The sequence below is a fragment of the Pecten maximus genome, chromosome 19 (assembly GCF_902652985.1).
Source record: "Pecten maximus chromosome 19, xPecMax1.1, whole genome shotgun sequence".
NCBI lineage: Eukaryota > Metazoa > Mollusca > Bivalvia > Pectinida > Pectinidae > Pecten > Pecten maximus.
The window spans coordinates 18,410,247-18,433,432 of NC_047033.1; the positions used below are offsets into that span (position 1 = coordinate 18,410,247).

At 35.6% G+C, this 23,186-nt stretch overlaps 1 protein-coding gene across 1 annotated transcript in view; it reads right to left on the reverse strand.

Moving 5' to 3' along the window:
- LOC117317865 (thrombospondin-type laminin G domain and EAR repeat-containing protein-like) overlaps positions 1-22,345 on the reverse strand; it is a 31,220-nt gene extending 8,875 nt beyond the window's left edge. Inside the window, exons 1-2 of the mRNA XM_033872824.1 lie at positions 20,302-22,345; positions 3,610-4,133 (exon numbers count right to left, since the gene is read on the reverse strand). Coding sequence (XP_033728715.1) covers positions 3,610-4,133; positions 20,302-20,395 — 618 coding nt within the window. The 5' untranslated portion in view covers positions 20,396-22,345. The remainder of the gene's footprint in view (positions 1-3,609; positions 4,134-20,301) is intronic.
- Between the last annotated feature and the right edge of the window lie 841 nt (positions 22,346-23,186).

Sequence of the window (23,186 nt, forward strand, 5' to 3'; positions counted from 1 at the left end):
TTTCAGTCTTTTATTTAATTCAGATAAGATTGGTGTTCTCATCAATATTTGTACTCTTTGGTCATGGGTCACACATAAGACTCGCTAACTGAAAAGACTTTGTCTGACTACATTTTAACCAATTCCACGGAGGTGGATGTGCCGCCTGCGCAGAAAGTTTGGTGATTACAAGAGTTATTTCACAGAAACAGCTTTTCTATTTATAGTAACAGTAACCTTGTCCCTTGGACCAGTAAAAAATCCCTGCAAGCACTTATAGTAGGGAAAATCTGCAAGAAAATTAAGTCTGATGATTTCTCACAAGGAAACAAATTTTCTATCTTTAGTAACAGTGACTTTGACATTTGACCTTCAGACATAAAAACAATCCCAAGCAAGCACTTTTTGTGGAGAAGATCTGCATGAAGTTTAAGTTTGATCGGCCTAAGGTAATTTGAGTTTTCGCAAAGAAACCTCTGTGCGGACGGCGCTGTCGCCAATATAGTGATTTCTATATGTCGCCTGCTTTTTGCAGACGACATAAAAATGGCATAAGTTATAAATTTTATTAAAGTCTAAACTGTTATATCTTATCATAAATTAATTAATTAATTCCTGCTGAAATGTATCGATTTCATCCTTTTCAATATACCTTACAGTATTCATCATGGAACAGGAGTATGTTTAATGGTATATTGATGTTAATACAAATTGTCTTAATAACCTCGATAGGGCGAGTCAATTCTAGTTTTAGCCAGGTAATTCAATAAATTGAAAAGTGAATACTTCTCTGTTGAATTAGTTCTGTATATTTTAGAAACCTGAGAGATTGTCTTTCTATCTATATTTGTCTTACTATTCAATCTTTTCGCGAAGGAATGGGATGAGACCACCAGATACAAGAGGACAGTATTAGTATTCCCTTTGTCTTTTGACGATCTGGAGATCATTTCCAAATATCATTCCTCTCCCTTCACTAAAAGTTAAGCTTAACTCTTGGTAATGTTTATAGCATGCCGCATCTGCCTGTCCGTCATGTCCCTTTATTAGGAAAATAGGACCGCAAGATAATATCATACAATGCTTAAACTTGGCCAATATCACGCAAAGAAACAGGCAAATATTGGTTTAGCAATATGCTATCTTACACAATATTTCATCAATATTTGATATATAAACTTAAGTTATTGTATAACCCTTTCAGTTTGTTTTCCTCCCCAAATATTATTCGACTTTTTGTATAATTTAACACATGTAATGTGAAATTGCTAATTGATTGTTTAATACTAACATACAATTCGAAAAAATAAAGATTTCTTAGCATTGAACTCTTTAGAAGTTGAAAGTGTATAAATCAGGCATAATACATCTTTAAATTAATTTAAATGTTTCAAGAGTACCTGTATTGAGTTCTCACATATTTCTGCATACCGTCTCAAACTATAGCTGATTAACATACTCACTAGCAGACGTATCTTTGATAGAAATTAAGTTCTTAATGAAGCATAACATCAAACTCTTTTATATACAAAACTATTTTTACTGTTTTTCCTCTTTGACCTCTGAGGTCGCCTTTCCGTTACAAGAGTCAATAGATACACCATCAGACAATCTCATGTCGTAATCTCGTTTAGAAATCTCGCGTTGTTATCTATCTCTGAGTCATCACCATGACACCCAAGCGCCACCGGAAGTTTGACATGGATCCTGGGTAGATTTAATCAGCCGCCACAAAAGCCTGTAATTATTCCTCAATTAGATACAAATTGGCGTCTAAAGTGTCATTTAAGTCACCAGAGATCAAGATCGGGCTAGAGTAAAGGATTTACGATGTAGGCGTGGTTTAACAGAAGTAGGCTTGGTTTAATGTGATTGACAGATATTCTAACAGGATATCATTACATAATTAGCTACACAAATCAAATATCCATTATTTCAGACTGATTTAAGCCCGTGACTTGTATAAGTATAATCGCCGGAAGCTATGTCACGTTCTACTGATTGATAGTATGATTGGAAATTATATTTTTTATTGCGGAAGGATTACATTTCAAGAACAAAAAGCTCTATGTATGAAACCACAGTAAGAAGATCCGCGGATTGATACACAGACAAGACTGTGACACAGTAACTTGACCTTGAGAATCATAAACAAACAACAAAGCCGTTTTGTGTTCTATCTATATGAGGTCGATGTCAGAGTAAGTACGGGTCAGCTGTCTGTATCTATGTACGGTAAACTGGTATCAAGGACAGTGAGAGCTAGGATTATAACAAAAATACCGAATTTTTCTGTAAGTTTTGTCCTCCTCTTTGGATAGAGACTATTTTTAGTTTATATAACCTTATCAGTAACAAATCGTTTATTACGTAATGGTATTTTCACACTTCCTGATTGGCTAAAATGACTCCAAACGACTTCAAATAAATGAGATCTTGATAATCTATCACTGAGGGGAGATACTTCGGGATATATTGATAATATATCTCTGAGGGGAGATTATTAACGATATACTAGCTATCTCTGAGGGGATATTAAAAACATATTGCTTATCTCCCCTTGGCATAAATGACAACATTTGAACCATCGAATGATCTGAAATATATACTTTTCCTGTGGTATTTTTATGATGTTGTGCTTTATGCTATAACCAACGACACACAATTGTTGTATCAATTAATCAGGTTTATTCAAAAGTCTGCTGATTTTGGTCGACATATTGTTGTATTAACCACAGGCGTCAGCATCCGAAGAGTATAAAGAGAAAAAATAATTAGCCCTACTCCTATTTTATCAACAAGGTATTACATTTGACAATCAGACGATGCATCAATTATGGAACGGAAGTTGGCTATGCATCTTCGAGCTGGTTTAAACGGACAGTCTGATTGGTCGACAATTATAATTAGTATTGTAAACAGAGCTATCGACCAATCATATTGCCCGTTGCAAACCCACTCTAAAATAGATACTTTCTTCCGTTTCAAATTCGATGTATCGTCCGCTAGCACGACCGCTTTTGGTCCATTTCCCCATCTTCGCCACATGGCAAAAGAATACAGGCGCCTGTATATTATCCTGAAAAATGTCAGACAGGGACGATAATTTTCTCAGTTAAGAAAACTATGTTGTTAAACACACAGCTGGTAAGCGTGATCTTAGGGATTTGGAAGACCTAAACTAAAGGTATAAGTCGTTTTGCAAGAGTCTGGACAATTCGCTGAAACAACGCCGAACTGGATAGTTTAAAAATCTAAGACTTAAATCATAAGCCATCCACGATACTCTAGAGGTTACGTTCACTTTTGTTCTCTGTTCCGTTATAATATGGCATGGACCATGCAATGCGCAGTCACAGCCATCTTGCAGAAAAAGCAAAAAGATCTCCCAATCACTTAATGAGCATCCACCGAGTTCGGGGTCTCCATGCCACTAAAATGATTGACTTTAAACTTGGTTTTTAGCCTTCTGTTATCTTTAAAGAAGTGCTTCAGTTAAGATTGTGGTCATTTTGCAAAAAGATTGTCGTAAGCCTACAATTTCGCCGTGACATTTTGAGAGGTACAGAGAACGAACGTGTACGTAACCTATAAGTATAGAGGATGGCCGTCATTGTGTACTGTACTTACCCGTACAACGCCACTCCCGGCTCGACAACTTGCTATCTGGAATGTCCCGTTTTGAAACGGAATATTTGCAGGAAACTTTCTCTTTAAGCGCTTCCGTTTTCTATTCCGACAGTCTGTCGTCATTATGACATCACTTCCTGTCACACTTATTCCAACTGTATGCCATTCATTGTCTAATAAAACTGTGTTCCTAAATTTTACTCTCCTACTATTATACACAAGCATTATATATTTATTTGTCAAATTTATAGAAAGTATTGACGTCATTTGATTCCGAACTCTAAGAACACACTCCTTTTTACCATAACGACGTTCATGTTTAATAACAAAAAATATAGAAAATTCTTCTGGGAACTTTGAACATTTGTGAAAAAGAGGCTGTGAGTTTAATTGCACATCAGTTGATTCTTCGTTGAACTCGAAGGCATGCACGTGACTTGAAGTATCATAAACGACCTTGACCCCAGCCGGAAGTTTTCTATTCACCGGTATTGCCTCATCGACTAGATCAGCTGACATCAGACCTGTGGAATATAAGAAAGGAATGTTTAAAAAAAACAGAGCTATCAGCTACAATTGATTGTTAAATCATGTTCTTAATCTATTAAAGCAGCTGATTTCTAAGATTTGTTGTCATTTGTTCGTAGCAACATACATCCTAATAAGCCTTAAATCGCTTTCTATCGATGTTGAATACGATCGATGAGTGAGATTTAGTTATACATGTACTTACTTCATGGGAATATATGTTCACTCAATTTAAGCTGCTTGGCAGTCAAAAACATATCACGAATTTCTCAACTACTGAAATTACTCTAATAAACCCTACCTTAATTAAAGAATATATACTCTTTTGAAGAAATCAATCCTTTATAAAATTAATGAATATCAATTTTTTCTTTAAGTGAGCTATCGCATTTAACAATTTAAAGACCTGCATGTAGTAATCCTAGAGCAAATCGGAGGAGTTATGTATTGCTAAACAAAAGATATATTCCGGTGGGCTGGGTAAAAATCAATCTTTTACATATACACACAATAATTTATGTTATTTTCTTCTTAGATATCTCAATTATATACTGATAATGGAGGTCACCTTTAAAAGATAGAAAACATAACCATTAAATAACTGATATCTCACATTACAGGAAGTGGGATGTGAACGAACACAAACTGTAGAATATACAGTATCACGAGCGATAAAACTGTATATCTACAACAAATAGGTATTACACAGACTCAACAAGAAAACGTAATTTCATCGTTTATCAATAGAACTGATCCCCGCGTGTAAATACGTCAAATTAACATGAATCATCATTTGAGATTGTTTTCCTCCGTAAACTATTTATGTATTTTCTCGAGGTTTTGTTTTCACCGAAATATTTCTCCAGAAGCTTTAAGGGTTTAAATCAAACACAAAACTTGACATTATCCTACATGGCATAATCAAGCCCAACTCATTATTTCGGAACAACAAGTCATAAATCGCGCTGACAGCCAATTGATCTACTGTCTAATCGTGGGGTCGAATGCGCCACCATGTCTTTTTGTAGGGTCAGTAATTTTAGAACCGAATGACGGTAATGACAGTTCCGGATCTAAGGGATCATGCGATAGGATCAGACACGGCCGATTGCGGAGTGTGATATTGGGCTCGGGTTAACGAGAAAGCCTACTGGGGTCAGCAGAGGGATCGCTTTGCCTAGTTTGGTGTTTAGTCGAGGAATGATGGAAACCGTTACTATACCGTTGTATGCTCTACCTTGAGATGTTTGGACGCCTGGGTGGCAATTTTACGGCAAGCCATGTTGTCATTTATTCAGGGGCAAATATTAATCCAGTAATTAACAGATTATAAAAAGGTATCTTATTTTTGATAATATATCTTACAAGTTCAGAATATGACGCATAAAAGTTCATGAGATGTCTTTTATAAGATAGCTTATATACATTGTAAGATATATTATTTATCTTACGATATATCCTATATGATATTTCTGTAAATCTGTAGTCTGAAATCTGAAATATGTTTGTTAATTCCAGTCTTTAAACTCCGGATAAATCCCGACACTTAGACTATAGTTCAATTCAATTCAATTCAATTCATTTATTACTTTAAACCTTACGGTTTATCAGTAGTGCATATATATACAGTGCAGACATTACAAATAACATACAATACAAATACAAAGTACATTGTAACTCACAAGCACACACAAATCACACATACACGATCGCTTCGAAAGTGTAGAGAGCGTTCTATTACATTAAGCAATTAAACAGCATTTAACCGTCTTTTTGAACCGATAGAAATATATTTGCCTAAATTACATAAATCTTTATTATTTTCCGTCGTTAAAAGTTGTATAAATTTGGCCATACTAGGTTTTTTATGGTAATATAGTTTGATAAAATGCTTTCTAATATCTATAAAATGATTACATTTGATGATAAAATGATACTCGTCCTCAATATCACCGCTGTCACAATATGTACAAATTCTATTATTTCTTTCAATATTTCTATATCTTCCAGATTCTATATACAACTTATGCGATGATAATCTAATTTTTGCGATTTCCTTTATAGTTTGTTGGCCAATGGGTTTTGTTAAGTATTGCTTAAGATGGAAATTTCCACAAATATATTTGTACAAAGAACACTTAGACGATGAGTTTATTAACTCCATACAATGTTGTTGAAAATTATCACGTATTCTAGATTTAATAATACTTAATATATTCGTTTCGTTACCGCTGGGTTCAATCTCCCATAAGTATCCTACATACTATAGACACCATACCATTGTTAATAACGAGTCAATAAAGAAATGAATTAAATATTCATAACTATAATGTTGTATATTGAACATCCACGGGAGGACGTTTACGTACTGTAGTACCTCTCTCTGCCCACAGAATAGCTAGAGACTCCGACATGGACTACTAGTATTTGATATTTATCATCATTGCGGTTAACCTCAAAACCACAACGACCAGCTTTCGGGAGCTATCTATTCGGCAACACTGACCTCAGAATTGAAACACAGTCCAATGTTGTCATCCTTACGGGTGTCGGGATAAGACGTTTACAATAGGTCGTCACTATCTTTAATCGGCCCGGGTGTTGGGATAAGACGTTTACAATGGGTCGTCACTATCTTTAATCGGCCCGGGTGATGGGATAAGACGTTTACAATAGGTCGTCACTATCTTTAATCGGCCCGGGTGTTGGGATAAGACGTTTACAATGGGTCGTCACTATCTTTAATCGGCCCGGGTGATGGGATAAGACGTTTACAATGGGTCGTCACTATCTTTAATCGGCCCGGGTGTTGGGATAAGACGTTTACAATGGGTGGTCACTAACTTTAATCGGCCCGGGTGTTGGGATAAGACGTTTACAATGGGTCGTCACTAACTTTAATCGGCCCGGGTGTTGGGATAAGACGTTTATAATGGGTCGTCACTAACTGAAATCGGCCCGGGTGTTGGGATAAGAAGTTTACAATGGGTCGTCACCAACTTTAATCGGCCCGGGTGTTGGATAAGACGTTTACAATGGGTCGTCACTAACTTTAATCGGTCCGGGTGTAGGAATAAGGCGTTTAAAATGGGTCGTCACTAACTTTAATCGGCCCGGGTGTTGGGATAAGACGTTTACAATGGGTCGTCACTTACTTTAACCGTCCGGGTGTTTGGATAAGGCGTTTACAATGGGTCGTCACTTTAATCGGCCTTATTTTACTGTACACATTCATATTTTAGGGGTGGCCTTATTTTACTGTACACATTCATATTCTAGCGTCGATCTTATTTTACTGTACACATACATATTTAAGCGGTGGCCTTATTTTACTGTACACATAAATATTTTAGCGGTGGCCTTATTTTACTGTACACATACATATTTCAGCGGTGACCTTATTTTACTGTACACACTCACATAATTTAGCGATGACCTTATCTTACTGTACACATTCATATTTTAGCGGTGGCCTTATTTTACTGTACACATACATATTTTAGCGGTGATCTTATTTTACTGTGCACATAGATATTTCAGCGATGGCCTTATTTTACTGTATACACACATAATTTAGCGATGACCTTATCTTACTGTACACATTCATATTTTAGCGGTGGCCTTATTTTACTGTACACATACATATTTAAGCGGCGACATTATTATACTGTACACATACATATTTAAGCGGTGGCCTTATTTTACTGTACAAATACATATTTTAGCGGCGATCTTATTTTACTGTACACATATATATTTCAGCGGTGATCTTATTTTACTGTACACATACATATTTAAGCGGCAATCTTATTATACTGTACACATACATATTTTAGTGGTGATATTATTTTACTGTACACATACATATTTTAGTGGTGATCTTATTCTACTGTACAAATACATATACATTTTTTAGCGGTGATCTTATTCTACTGTACACATACATATTTAAGCGGTGACCTTATTTTACTGTACACATACATATTTTAGCGGTTGCCTTATTTTAATGTACACATTCATATTTTAGCGGTGGCCTTATTTTACTGTACAAATACATATTTTAGCGGTGGCCTTATTTTACTCTACACATACATATTTTAGCGGTGATTTTATTTTACTGTACACATACATATTTTAGCGGTGGCCTTATTTTACTGTGCACATACATATTTTAGCGGTGATCTTATTTTACTGTACACATACATATTATAGCGGTGATATCATTTTACTGTACACATATATAATATAGCGGTGATATTATTTTACTGTACACATACATATTTTAGCGGTGATCTTATTTTACTGTACACATTCATATTTTAGCGGTGATCTTATCTTAGCGATTTTCCCGCTCTTCACATCCCGATAAAAAGTTTTGTGACAGCGCCAATTATTATGGCACTTTATGTTTATTAATTTGGTTATGCGCTAGATATACAATGAGTACGCGTTTGTTTCTTGAATAGTAAACCTATTATGTACGTAGATCCGAAAGATGAAGTTAACCTATTATATGTATAGAGTCTAGAGATGAAGGAAGTTGACTTATGGCAGGGTAAAGAGCAAGCTAATTTCGTTTTCCAGTGTCACATGTTTGCCCTACACAAGCTATTGAACATCAAAGAGGACATAACTTATATGAAATTGAACGAATCGCTTGGTCGTTTTGAGTTGATATAAGTTCTGTATTGATGCCAATCGCTGCATATTTCACGTCTAAATCGGCTTACCAATCAAGTATTGTACAAATGTACTTAAAACGATATTTTCCAGTACGCCTCAGTCGAGAGGCACGCCCTCTTCCAATTACCGGAGCCGATTTGCTTTATTCCGTGATGAAGCGCAGATTCTAACCTGCATTTAAAGTAGAGTGGTCGTTTCAGGGTGATTGTCGCCTTTGATGTAGCCGCCGGGGCAGGTAACATAATGTATAACGTACCTGTCGGACGGACGGAGGACCGTCATGAAGGTGAACCGCGAAGGTAAATAGTGCTAGGTAGGAAACACCCTTCCATATTAGGCTCTACGTTCTAAATTCATTTTCAAGCTTTACACTTCATTTAGAATAAGCCATAGGGCAACGCTTTACAAAACATCAGTTTAGATACTTACTTAAACCAAAGTTGTAATACTCTTTAATGTGACGGAATATATATTTTTAAACATTACAATTTTTGCAATTTTCTTTAGCATATTTTCCGAAATGATGAAGATCAAACATCTGCTAAATTCCTTAAGCTGGCAAGGCTTATTAAAGTTGGTGAGCTTGATATATTCGCTATAGGATTACATCCCTTTGATAGTTAAACCCTCGACACACACAGGCCACAATCACGGGTAACGCTTGTCCTGTTAAGGGCCGAGTCTGTTGACTTTGTCTATCCTCAATAGGGATATATATAAGTTAATAGGCAAATCCAATTTAAATATATTGAATCTACCGTTTATAAGAAATCAGATTGTGTTACATACCTTTTGGAGATATTGACATGAACAGTTCATCAGAAATCAGATTTTATTACTATATATACTGACATTACTCTATCCCGTCCCAAAGTGGCGTTAAGGTATAACAATCACAGGGATTCGACAAGGGCAGGAGTGAAATTAGACTCTGGGTGTGTCCTCTGACTTTAGACTTCCCGAGAGATAAAGGTTTGTTGTTGTTGGGGTTTTTTTGTTTTTTTTTATCTGAACTAGACTATATCCGAGACTAAAACGATAGGCTGCACATACCATGCTCCCGTAATTCTAATCACCGTAATCCTCTTCTGTGGTTTTATCTACAGTTCATGACAGAATGTACACAGTATAAAGGTTGAAAATTGATGAAAATAAAATCATTTTTAAAGGAAATTCATGGCTTTATAGCATGCCTCCTTAACCTTAAGTTAACAACTTCGTTAAAAACAGGAAACCTATTTACAAAAACATAGACATGCATAAATATAATGATAAAGGGTTATTTGATGAATTATATATGTTCGTAACTTTCTTCGCTGAACCAACACATATCTAAACATTTTTTAACCCGACGTTACTTTATGAAATACGTAAATGCTAGGATACGTATTTATCGTTGGAGTTTATTTTCACATGATTGTAATTCAAAAAATAAAAAATCGTAAAAGTTGTGGTAAAAATTGCGATAATGTTCTTCCACCGATAACAATACAACAATTTTATTTATTCTGTATGCAGTATCATATAGGACTATAATATACATACATATCATTAACATATTTCATTTTACAAGATGGCGAAGAACACAGCCAGCATAATTCAAAACATCTCGATATGGTTCACCCTTGTCAAAAGCCTGTGATGTCACCACTCTACATGAAAAGCCGAATATCTTCTACTCCAGCGACAATGAGGTCACGTGACTTTAGAGCTACTGTCTGGTCATCAGTATGTTTGATATCTAGGGAATCAAAGACATGCCAGTCTAAGGACATGTAAACTCCCCCGAGTACTTCCATACACTACACACAAAACAATGCAAATATATTAAATATTTCTGATTTTAATCCACAAGTAGATGCATTATTTTAAGTTTAAAAGGGACATATTTAGAATTCTTTTAGGTTTGATTATACTGATGGAATCTGTCTTCATGGATCAAGTGTTCCCTGTTTTAAGGCGAGGGTATCTTAGAGGCACACTTATAGCATGACACTGTACGCTTTCTAATATCAAATCTTAATTTTCTTAACAGCTTCTAGATGACATAGTTACACCGTTTATTCTTTTCTGTTGTTTGTTGTTTAATCCTGTTTAATTTGAAAAAAAAAATCTTTTCTGAATCGTCTTCTTCAGAACAGAAAGTAGAGAAAAGATAAGGTGTCAAATTTAGTCACCTCTGCGATCGTGCAATGTGGGCAAGAGATACACTAATTACGTCCTACCGGCAGGGCCAAAAGAGTCCTGTGGGGAAACAGTATTCATAGAACTATATCAAATACACGTCATAAGGTGATACCATCGTAAGAAGCAAACGTTTTGATGACGCTAGGCTGTTCCAGGAATGGCGTTTACACCCGCTTTATCAGCAACAGCAAAAGGATGTAATCACTTAGACAGAGCGGATCTCTTAGGCTTTGGAAATGGTCCCAAGATATCCTCTTATGAACCGGAACGACGTCTCGTAGACAGAAAGGAACCCTTGGACATTAGAAATATGCCCTAGACATCCGTTTTTATGGACCGGAAGAACGTCACCAAGACTCCTGCAGGCCATGTTCGTGTAGAAGCCAGGTGTACATATCAAAGACATACCTGTCCTGACGTACTTACATTCTCCCTGTGATCCAAGCGTTTGATCCTCGTTAGTTTGTAAGGGCCGATAACTCCTTCCTGGTTTGTCCTAGTTAAATTGTTGCGGAGAATTTTAAGTTCCGTTTTGAATTTTTTGGTTTCTAATTGACGCTCTGTTGGTATAACCATTAATCACAGATAGTTCGTGTACGGGGTGTAGCGTTACAGTTTTCTAGTGTTTTAAACATGTATGTGTAATTTCAAAATTAAAAATACCATTTTTGTTACTCTAACAAATGCACGAAGGTATCGCCACACATTTTTACACACACCGACGGAATTCGTGTGTAAACAGCGGGTTTCGCCTTTGGTTTATGCTGTTTCAAACAATTATTATGACATCATCTATCAACATAGACACTTCTACACTCCAGTAATATGGTTATTGTATAATTAACAGAGTATATCTAGTGACCTGCATGTATATGACTCTGACTGGTCACACCAGATTTATTTATTTTTATAATAAAGGTTTTCTGTCTGTGTGTCCTTTCAAAGTGTGATATAATCACAGTTTTCTGTGTGTGTGTCCTTTACAGGTGTGTCATAATTAATGAAGTCTTGTAGTAATTACAAAAAAATATGTACATATAATTTTTAGATTAAAAATGTGTGTCAAGTTAGTGAGGTCACGTTCATGCTTTTATTGACCTCGTGAAACAGATATTGGACTGACAGGTATGCTGTCAACCTTTAGTAGTTGACCATGTTTATTAGACATTAGGTAACTGGCCGTGTCGTAACTAAGGTATATCAAGGTCACTATATTAACGGTAGTTTCAGGACATCAATATTGAATAAAACGGTATTTACGAAATCCAAGCACGAGATTTAAATAATCATTTTAGGTGTATGCACCCGTGCTGTAGGTCAGCCATACCACCACAACCGCTCTGCTTCTTTGTCAAATCTGTACGTTTTCACCTTAAAAATTGAAACGTAGAATTAAAATACTATACTTCAAAATCTGAGGACCACGTGCTCGTTCTGATTACAGATTCCACAAGTCGTAAAGATAACTATCGTTGTTGCACTGTCGATCAAAGGCAGAGGTCCTTTATCTTCTATTGGGTTTTTATCAGGAAATCTCACGCTTATGTTAATTTTATATTACAAAATGTACTTCACTCTCGAAACCATTTAATAAAACATTTTATGATTTATTTAAATCACTTTGAGTATCTTAATCGTATCACAAGAACATTTTATTATAAGTTTTAAATGTTTGACTTTTTTTATTTTAATACATAACAATATTTCTCAAGATGATTGTTAGAGTAAAAAGGACAAGGAAGTTTGTTATACGATTTTACCTACTTTCCATGGTAGTAAAAGCAGGTTGAAAACAAATATTTTGTCAAATTTAAGATCAGTACTCCATTACTGTCTTTGCATTGTAAAATAACAAAACTACATTGTCAAAATTAATTAACACAATTAAGAAGTTTTAGTGTCCGAGCGGTCTTCATAGCCTTGGAAAGCATAGAAAACGGAAACGACCACATGTTATTTTAGCAGGTCCATTCAAATTATAGAGAGGGACACCATTGTATCTAAAAAGGACACCTTTTATAAAATATCCAATTCAAAGCCTAAGTTAAAGTAACATTTCATACGTTTCCTGAATTTAATGGAGGTTGTTATGATTCGAGAGATATATGTGTCATAAAGTATCATTACCGAGAGTTACAGACTCTGTTGTAGAGTTTCAATGTAGTCATGTTTAGGTTTTTAGTTGTAGTCTAGTAATGTGAGTTGTTGTTATCATGTTGTATCTCTGTATCAGTGTTGTATACTTATTGAAGTCATTTACATGATTGTAATCATTACAGTTTAGTATGTTGTATCAGGTTGTAGTTCATGTTGAGCATTTTTCATTTATTATGTTGTAGTACATGTTTAAAACATGTTTATCAATGTGAATCATTGTATCATGTTGTAGTCATGTTGTATCATGTTGTTAATGTAGTATCATGTTGTATCATTTGATGTATATGTAGCTTGTAGTCATGTTGTAGTCATGTGTAGTTATGTTGTAGTATGTGTTGTATCATGTTGTAGTCATGTTATCATGTGTTATGTATATGTTGTAGTTGTCATATTGTAGTCATGTTGTAGTCATGTTGTATCATGTTGTATCATGTTGTATCATGTTGTATCATGTTGTATCATGTTGTAGTCATGTTGTAGTCATGTTGTAGTCATGTTGTAGTCATGTTGTATCATGTTGTATCATGTTGTATCATGTTGTATCATGTTGTATCATGTTGTAGTCATGTTGTACATGTTGTAGTTGTGTTGTAGTCATGTTTGTAGTTATTGTAGTTGTAGTTCATGTTGATCATTGTATTCATGTTGTATCATGTTGTAGTCATGTTGTAGTCATGTTGTAGTATGTTGTATCAGTTTGTTGTAGTATGTTTAGTAGTCATGGTTGTAGTCATGTTGTAGTCATGTTGTAGTTGTGTTGTAGTCATGTGTTATGTTGTGTCATGTTGTAGTCATGTTGTATCATGTTGTAGTCATGTTGTATCATGTTGTAGTCATGTTGTTGTCATGTTGTAGTCATGTTGTATCATGTTGTAGTTATGTTGTAGTCATGTTGTAGTCATGTTGTAGTCATGTTGTAGTATGTGTTAGTGAGTCATGTTGTATATTTGTAGTATGTGTAGTCATGTTGTAGTCATGTTGTAGTTGTTGTAGTTGTGTACTGTTGTATTTGGTGTATGTTGTAGTTGTTGTAGCATGTTGTGTATGTTGTATATGTTTGTAGTCATTTGTATTGTGTATGTTTAGTCATGTGTCTGGTAGGTTATGTTTGTGATCGTTGTAGTGTTGTTCATTGTTGTGTATATGTGTAGTCATGTTGTACATGTGTAGCATGTTGTATCATGTGTATTGTTAGTTATGTTGTAGTAGTGTATGTTTTGTTAGTCATGTTGTGTAGGTCATGTTGTAGTCATGTTGTATCATGTTGTATCATGTTGTAGTCATGTTGTAGGCATGTTGTAGTCATGTTGTAGTCATGTTGTAGTCATGTTGTATCATGTTGTAGTCATTGTATGTAGTCATGTTTGTATTGTGTTGTTCATGTTGTAGTCTGTTGTAGTCATGTTGTAGTTGTTGTTGTAGTCATGTTGTAGTGTGTGATGTTGTAGTCATGTGTAGTCATGTAGTCATGTTGTAGTCATGTTGTATCATGTTGTGTATGTATGTTGTTAGTTCTGTTTGTAGTCATGTTGTGTATGTGTATCATGTTATCATGTTGTATCATGTTGTATCATGTTGTAGTCATGTTGTATCATGTTGTAGTCATGTTGTATCATGTTGTATCATGTTGTTGTCATGTTGTAGTCATGTTGTATCATGTTGTATCATGTTGTATCATGTTGTTGTCATGTTGTAGTCATGTTGTATCATGTTGTATCATGTTGTATCATGTTGTATCATGTTGTTGTCATGTTGTAGTCATGTTTGTTGTTGTAGTCATGTTGTTGTTATGTTGTAGTCATGTTGTATCATGTTGTATCATGTTGTAGTCATGTTGTAGTCATGTTGTATCATGTTGTATCATGTTGTAGTCATGTTGTATCATGTTGTAGTCATGTTGTAGTCATGTTGTAGTCATGTTGTAGTCATGTTGTAGTCATGTTGTAGTTATGTTGTAGTTATGTTGTAGTCATGTTGTAGTTATGTTGTATCATGTTGTAGTCATGTTGTGTCATGTTGTAGTCATGTTGTGTCATGTTGTATCATGTTGTAGTCATGTTGTGTCATGTTGTAGTCATGTTGTAGTTGTGTTGTAGTTATGTTGTAGTCATGTTGTAGTCATGTTGTTGTCATGTTGTATCATGTTGTAATCATGTTGTATCATGTTGCAGTTATGTTGTAGGCATGTTGTAGTTGTGTTGTAGTTATGTTGTAGTCATGTTGTAGTCATGTTGTATCATGTTGTAGTCATGTTGTGTCATGTTGTAGTTATGTTGTATCATGTTGTAGTTATGTTGTATCATGTTGTAGTTATGTTGTATCATGTTGTAGTTATGTTGTATCATGTTGTAATTGTGCTGTAGTCATGTTGTAGTCATGTTGTAGTCATGTTGTAGTTGTGTTGTAGTTGTGTTGTAGTTGTGTTGTAGTTGTGTTGTAGGCATGTTGTAGTTGTGTTTTAGTCATGCTGTAGTCATGTTGTAGTTGTGTTGTGGTCATGTTGTGGTCATGTTGTATCATGTTGTGGTCATATTGTAGTCATGTTGTATCATGTTGTAGTCATGTTGTAGTCATGTTGTAGTCATGTTGTAGTTGTGTTGTAGTTATGTTGTAGTCATGTTGTAGTTATGTTGTAGGCATGTTGTAGTTGTGTTGTAGTTATGTTGTAGTCGTGTTGTAGTCATGTTGTTGTCATGTTGTAGTTGTGTTGTAGGCATGTTGTAGTCATGTTGTAGTCATGTTGTAATCATGCTGTATTCTATGTTCCGTTTGTACCATTGGACAATGACCATACGTAACTGCTCAGTTTGACATTGAAAACGAGTGTGTGTTCTTGTGAATTCATGGCATTAGTCGTTGATAACAAGTTCTAAAGTTATGAAAATGATACCAGAGAAAATTGAGAAAGCGAAATATATATAATGTACGATGACCAGAGTCTCTCGGTTTGCGAAATCATAACTGTTGTACGAGATGTCGGTATATTCGGTAACCAATACTCTTGTGGTGCTGTTGTTATGTACACGTCTTTATGCATTACTGAGTTTCCGTCACTCAACTTTTCACTTCTTGCAGACATGTATTTTCGATTGAATGTCCTTAGCAGGAACACTTAAAATTGCGGTTGGAATTTATTTAGTCTGATATAAAATCTGGATAAACTGAATGAAAATCACCGATTCTAGTGATAACGACTCGTCCCTGAACCACCATCATTAATTAAAAAGCGTCTGATCTACCTTGATTATCATTAATTGTGAGTGACGTGTGCAGTATAAGGTATCTAGGGGCATGCATACCAAGCTCTTACGAGACCCAGTCGTATCACACTACACGGGCATTAGAACGTGTCGTCTCGAGTGCATTTTCATGAATACTTAACTGAATTACTTCAACTGTGAGACATGGCTTTATAAAACTAGACAAAATGCACTTTTTGATGAAAATAGTTTTTGCCTCAAAAATGCAGAGTAGCTCTTCTGAAGTAACTAGCCGTTTCTGGCACTGGGGTTCGCTCGTATGAAATAATTATTCAATTTCACGGTTGGTATACTATCATTGGGGTCTTGCTAAATGTAACATACGACAAACTATTCGACTATGTGACTACCAAATACCTTGCATATCTATTTTCATAGGAATGTGTAAGTTTGCGATTTATTGACGCGCCCACATCAAACAAATGTGACGGGATAAAAAAAATGAAATATCAAACATGTTTTCGTTTCATTCTAGATTGATGTACATTGATTTTATTCTTAATTCTAGATGTTTACGTTTTGTTTTGCTTTTGTTTTTGTTGTTGTTTTTTTTGTTTTTTTTAGTTTTTATCTCCCTGAAATGTACCATTAAATTCTAATTATTCAACCAGATTCATCATCCATACTTTTTGTCAATAAGTGATGAAGTTACAGTTTGTAAGACGCTTATCTCCTCAGCGTTAGTATTCAGTTGGAAAACACAAGGTTCTCCTGACGCTTTTCGGCTAGCCATTCAACGTCATGTACCCTCTTGTATCACGAAGTTCCCAGCGATGGCAGTGACCCCACGACAGCCATAAACAACATAACAATGATGCGTGTATTTACACGAACTTGTCATGCACGTGCAATATTTGAACAACGGTACCTAGCTAAATTATCACTTTCACGAAATCGCCATCAACCAACGACATCACGAAACGCATGTGTGTTAAGTTTACACCGCTCAAAGCACTCCAAGGCATCACCCTTCTGTAATGTTTATAAACAAACTCAGGTCGGACTTATTCAACCATGAGCGCGCATTATACGGCTAAATTTCTTTTGAAAAGTCAATATTGACCAATTGACGTGACCAAGGTCTGGTCAAGACTCCCCGACATTCTATTGATAGGTGATTTATTGGATATATATTACAGAGTGGCCAATTTCTATAAAGTTAATTTGTTTCGATTCCTTATCACATCCTCGTAACTTAGAATACTCGACGAATGACTTCTATCTCCATAACGTAGCGTTCTAGTTCTCAATTTCAACATGTTTTAAGTTGATCTTATACAGTACTTAATAATTTGACATTTTTTACTCAAAACGGAGCTAAATGATAATTATTAATTAAAATAGAATTAGTGAAATTAATGAAACGTTAAATAAGACATTTTAATGTCACAGAGACAGTACATTATTGTTCCTATATTGGTGTGTGTACCCGTGTATTTAATTAATAGACGGTTAAGGGGTATAGACTTTATCGAATGTTGATCTTCTCCTCCAGAAATCGAATGATAGAATATCGGGATAGTTTAAACACACAATACTATCAAAAATACCAACTGTATACTACGTGTCCAATGTATAACTCAGAATACGAACAAAACATATAGATTTGCATGAAGACACTTCGAAACGAACAAGGATGATAATATTTGGTGTTCTAGGGGGGCGAGCGTCCTTTGCTTCATCGATGACACGTTTGATAATACATCAGTTTCCCACACTGAGTGTCTAATCTAACAAATACAATAGACATCGGTGTCTCGATATAGACATGTCCGGAATATCTCACGATTTTACTGAATATACGCCACGGGTCGGTGTTCAACTGGTCATATATGATATCCACTAATTTAGCTAGGAAATATTTATTAGAATTAAAATGGAAGTCTGTAAGACGTGTTTCTGCAGAATAAAATAAACAATGTCTCTGATGTTTATGTTTCTGAAACGGCAAGATAATGTGAAACATATGCTTCACAAAAAGTCCTAAATATACATGTAGAATGTAAATCGAGCACTAATGGTTTTCTACCTGTCACCGTAGTCAAATGACACACGTTGAGTAAGGCATCGCCATCTTATATACATACACTCATACAGCTACAGTAAGTAATTATATAGATCCGTTATCTACCTCTCACTGACGTATATCTCGCTGTAGCTTTAGACACTGTGAAATTTAACTGTCAAATACAGGAAGGATGAGACGTGACACACATACATTTTATTCTGTGACATACTGGATTCATGAGATAGCAACATTGATGTAGTGATTAAGTTTTTAATATCAAATTTGTTATAGACGTTTTGGATACTACAATAAATTATTGAACTAATCTAATGCATGAAGATCTGAGGTGTGTGGTTCGATTCCTGCTCGGGACGGTTTGTGTTTTTTCGGGAAGCTAGTGTCACAAATATTCCTGTGCTGTCAGTGGTAGTGTCCCTGAGCGAGAACACTTTACCCTTAATTGCTCTGGATGGCATGCAATCTATGTTGCTCAGTGGGGTAGTCACCAACTACTACTAAGAATTTCACGTGATAAACGTGATAAGTAAAGCAATTCAGTATGGAAACATTATATAATACCAATAATTATCAAAAGAACGGAGAGTCATTTTCCTATCTCCTCTATACTAAATAGAGCACAGAAAATCATGTTCCCTGTCGCTAGTACCATGACATCCAAACAACTCTATACAACGTATCCGTAAAACGTGGAAGATTCGTTATACTATCCAATATCCCACGAGTACAAACCATTGGCATGAATGCACGATACGATACTGTGTCCAGCCGCCGTCGCAAATGAATGTCTTCTATATCATTAATATCTGGAAGTTTGACGGAGTGTGATGTATTGTTTAAACATTTGTCTTTACTAATGATAAATGGTATAGTGTAGCGTGTTGTTCTGACGTAAGATGGCGTAATTTTGAATGCCTGGACAAAAGATGGCGTGATTTGGAAATTTTATTTTTTACAAACATAGCTAAATACGTGTAGCAAGTTACATTGAGAATAACTTGCGTGTTCTGTAACGTTTTATTGTCACTAACTTTCATACATATGTATGTGTAACAAGTATTCAGCTGAGTAGCTTCACGTATTTATTTCTGATAGGATACTAAATTGTATGTAGGCACAATATATCTAGTCAAACTATCGAACATAAACGATTATTTCAACATGTATTTCACTGATACCAAACACAGCCATGTAAAAAGAACTGGAATGATTCGTGCAATTTAAAAAAAACATATATATATATATATATTACTTGTGAAATCTGACACAAATACAGGTACGTAAATTGAGAAGTAAACTTTGGCAGGTGCGAGAAATCATCTCTATCACAGATTTCTGAGATACGTCAGTCAAGCGTGGAAAGTTAGTCTGTAGGTACATGTATATTACGAAGCCGAGAGGTACAATAAACATACATATATGTAGCTCGTTTTTCTTTTTGAATGGCTACTACGAAAAATGTTGGTATTTTAAGTGATTCCGCTCCGGGCGAAGAAGTTTGTATCCTCAAATAGATCAATATCTCTGATTTTTCCAGTGAGGTAGTCAAGCATGTACTATCTCAACCGTATTATCAATTCAATTTCTTTACATTTCAGAAAACTGTCCTTACATCTTAGATACAAATGTTACCTATATATTATTTTTTTACAATAATCCACAAGTTGACAAATTAATACTTAACTTGTTAATAAGTTGCTCTATCGTTGTATAGACATAGAAATACACTAAACTCCTAATAAACCACGGAAACTATTTTTTCGGGCGTTTTTGAAGCTAGGACACGTTTTTGAAAACTAAATGATAGCAAAATAAAATTTATGAATGTTTCAGTGATAGTGTATATCTCACCTGCACATGGATTCCTGTAGATGGAGCCGGCGGCAGTCCGGACAATCCCCAGGAGGACCATCTGTAGGAGAGTCCAGATACACACTGCATCCATCCTCTCACTTTATCATCGCATCGTCGTCGATCTTCTGTCTTATCTTCTCATTACACGTCATTACACGTGCTTTTCATGCTTCAGGTGACGTTTAACCATTAAACGATTGTACTTTACATATTTTGTCACACAGTCACGTCAAGCTGTTTATCACAAGTATTAACATGATTAAAATTAATCACTAAATTCTCCTTTATATAGAGAATATACTTCGCTGACAGAGACCACGTAGCTGTAGAATCATCTTTGGTATCGTCATCATGATTACTTCATTGCCATATTCGTCTAACAATTATCTGATAACTGATGTATATTCACTGATAATTGAAATTAAGTTCCTTGTTCTGAAACGCTTTAGACATCACAGTACAATAATCTTTCACGAATTGGTATCTCAGCGTTGAAGAATTTTTTTCTCTCACGGACGTTCGATGAGTTGTCTAAAAGTTCGATGAATCGTTTCAACTATCGATGCCAATTTAGGTATCTAGTCTATGCCGACAGCCACTTAAGTACATCCAGCCGGCGATACTATTTCCCTAACACGACGAGCCATCCTCTATCTAGAGTAAATACGATCTCCGACACACGTCTGTACTACCACGGTAGTAGGGTCTTTAAACCAGAGGGTATCTAACCCAGGGTGTCTATATACTCCCAGCTGATTGAGCGCACTAGCGCACTCGATACGATACTCAATATATCCTCTATAGCCGCTCGGTATCCTCCATACACAATATCTGATATATATAACACCTGTTGAGTTCTAAATACTCAATAAAATACTATCAGTACTCGAAATATCCCCAGCTATACTCCATATTTATTGTGCTGATGAAACTTGTTCAAATCCTAAAGTCAGTACTCCAAATGTCCTAATAATATTTGATGCGACATACTCTATCTGAAGATCTCCTCATTCTGTACTCCAAATATTCCCTACTTTACTCCATATTTCAATATTCTATACTCCATATAAAATGTTCGCACTCTATTTTAAGTAATCCAAGTGTCCCCTACTCCCTCACTAAAGTCATCACTTCAATATTCTATACTTTTCACTAAATACGATGTCGCCTATCTTAAGTACTTTATAGTGTGCCCTGCTAATTCAAGTGCCCACTATTGCCCTACTGTACACATTGATATTATAAAATCCTCGTTTTATACCATATACTCCAAATCGCCTTCAGTAATCCAATGTCTCCTACTCTACTCAAACTTTGATGTATTTTACTAATTTTGTTAATTTACAATTCTCGTTATAGTTTTATATACTCAGTATACTACATTAAATATTACGTCATGCTCACGTGCAGGTAACACAAAACTCAGAATGATTTATCAATATCCAAAACGGCTTTCGTCAACAATTTATACACAAATTCGCCCAATACTGAACATCCTAGGTGTAACTCCTAGATTTTCCGACACAATACTTAATATCAGGTAGACCGAAACTAGGAATACTCTATCACCATCCAATATACTGTACTCAATATAGTTTATACAGAACCCGATATCGGATACCTTTAATGAAACATTTCCTCCAGTATTCTATATCGTCTAGTACTGAAAATATACAAAAGTACTAATTTCCTTCGATAATTGTACTTAATATTCTTAATTCTGTGATCTAATACCATTCAGGATCCTCTTTACACCAATGATACGGTACTCTATATTGTTTATATACTCCAACACCAAACCTAATATTCCTTAACGATAATATGCTGCCTCTGTGACGAGAGGCTTACATTATTTTCAAGCATCCGAACGATATCAAGTCACTCAAAATAGCTGTATTTTAGAGAAATGTTGACCGAATGTGATATACAATATTGTACAAATGAAGATCCGGGTTAAGCCGAGTCGACATCAAACGATCGCCTTCAAAACGGGCTAGTTTAAATTCATAAACTCCACACTATATTAAGCTAACGTTCAAGTCTATTTGATATTTTAAAGAAAACTTTAGAGTATCACAGAGTCCGATTCCGGTCCAGAAATGTTTGGAACACTGTAACAATGCTTTGCCATCGTTTCCTCCAATGTCTGTCCGAAATCGATATTCATACAATCGTTCTATCCATCCATAATCTGCAGTCAACAATGTCAATTAGGCAATGTATTGGGGCGATGTACTGCTTATAGTAAAAACATTCTCGCGAATGTACCTCAGCTCCACCGGTTGGTTAAACACATTTTAAGTAAATCATGAGAGACCACGTCTTTGATAGGACACGGATAGACCCGTAATGGTCTCGTGTGCGTGAACAAAACCTCAAGTCTGCTGGAAAAAGGGGGCGGGGCGTCCGAAAGAATCTCGCGAACTCTGAGATCGCGTTTCATTACAGGTTTTCACCGCGATATTTTAAGTGTTTCAAATGAACTTTAGCTTGTAATCAACATTTCTGTTTTGTTGCGGTTAAAAGAGAAAATATAATCGCTTAAATGATCAAGTTGAATTCGGCAACAGTTAACTTCTGAACCCTTTGCCAATCAGCGGTTGATTTGTAAGGAATCCGCTTTGATTCCACAGAGACGGTGTTTAGCCGTGGGAGATAAGGTCGCTACAGTTCTGGGCCGCCCAGGACGGGTCTAAGGCAAGGACCACATTAGTCCTAAATGTGTCTTACATCTCACCGAAGCGTGATTCGTACCGATGGTTTGGATGCGCTTCAAGACAACATAATTATCACCTTTTTGCTTTTTTTCTAAATTCTGACCTGCTAAAAGGAATTTATAGAGTGCAAAAAATATAAAGCAGAGAACTCGATGGTCACGCTTA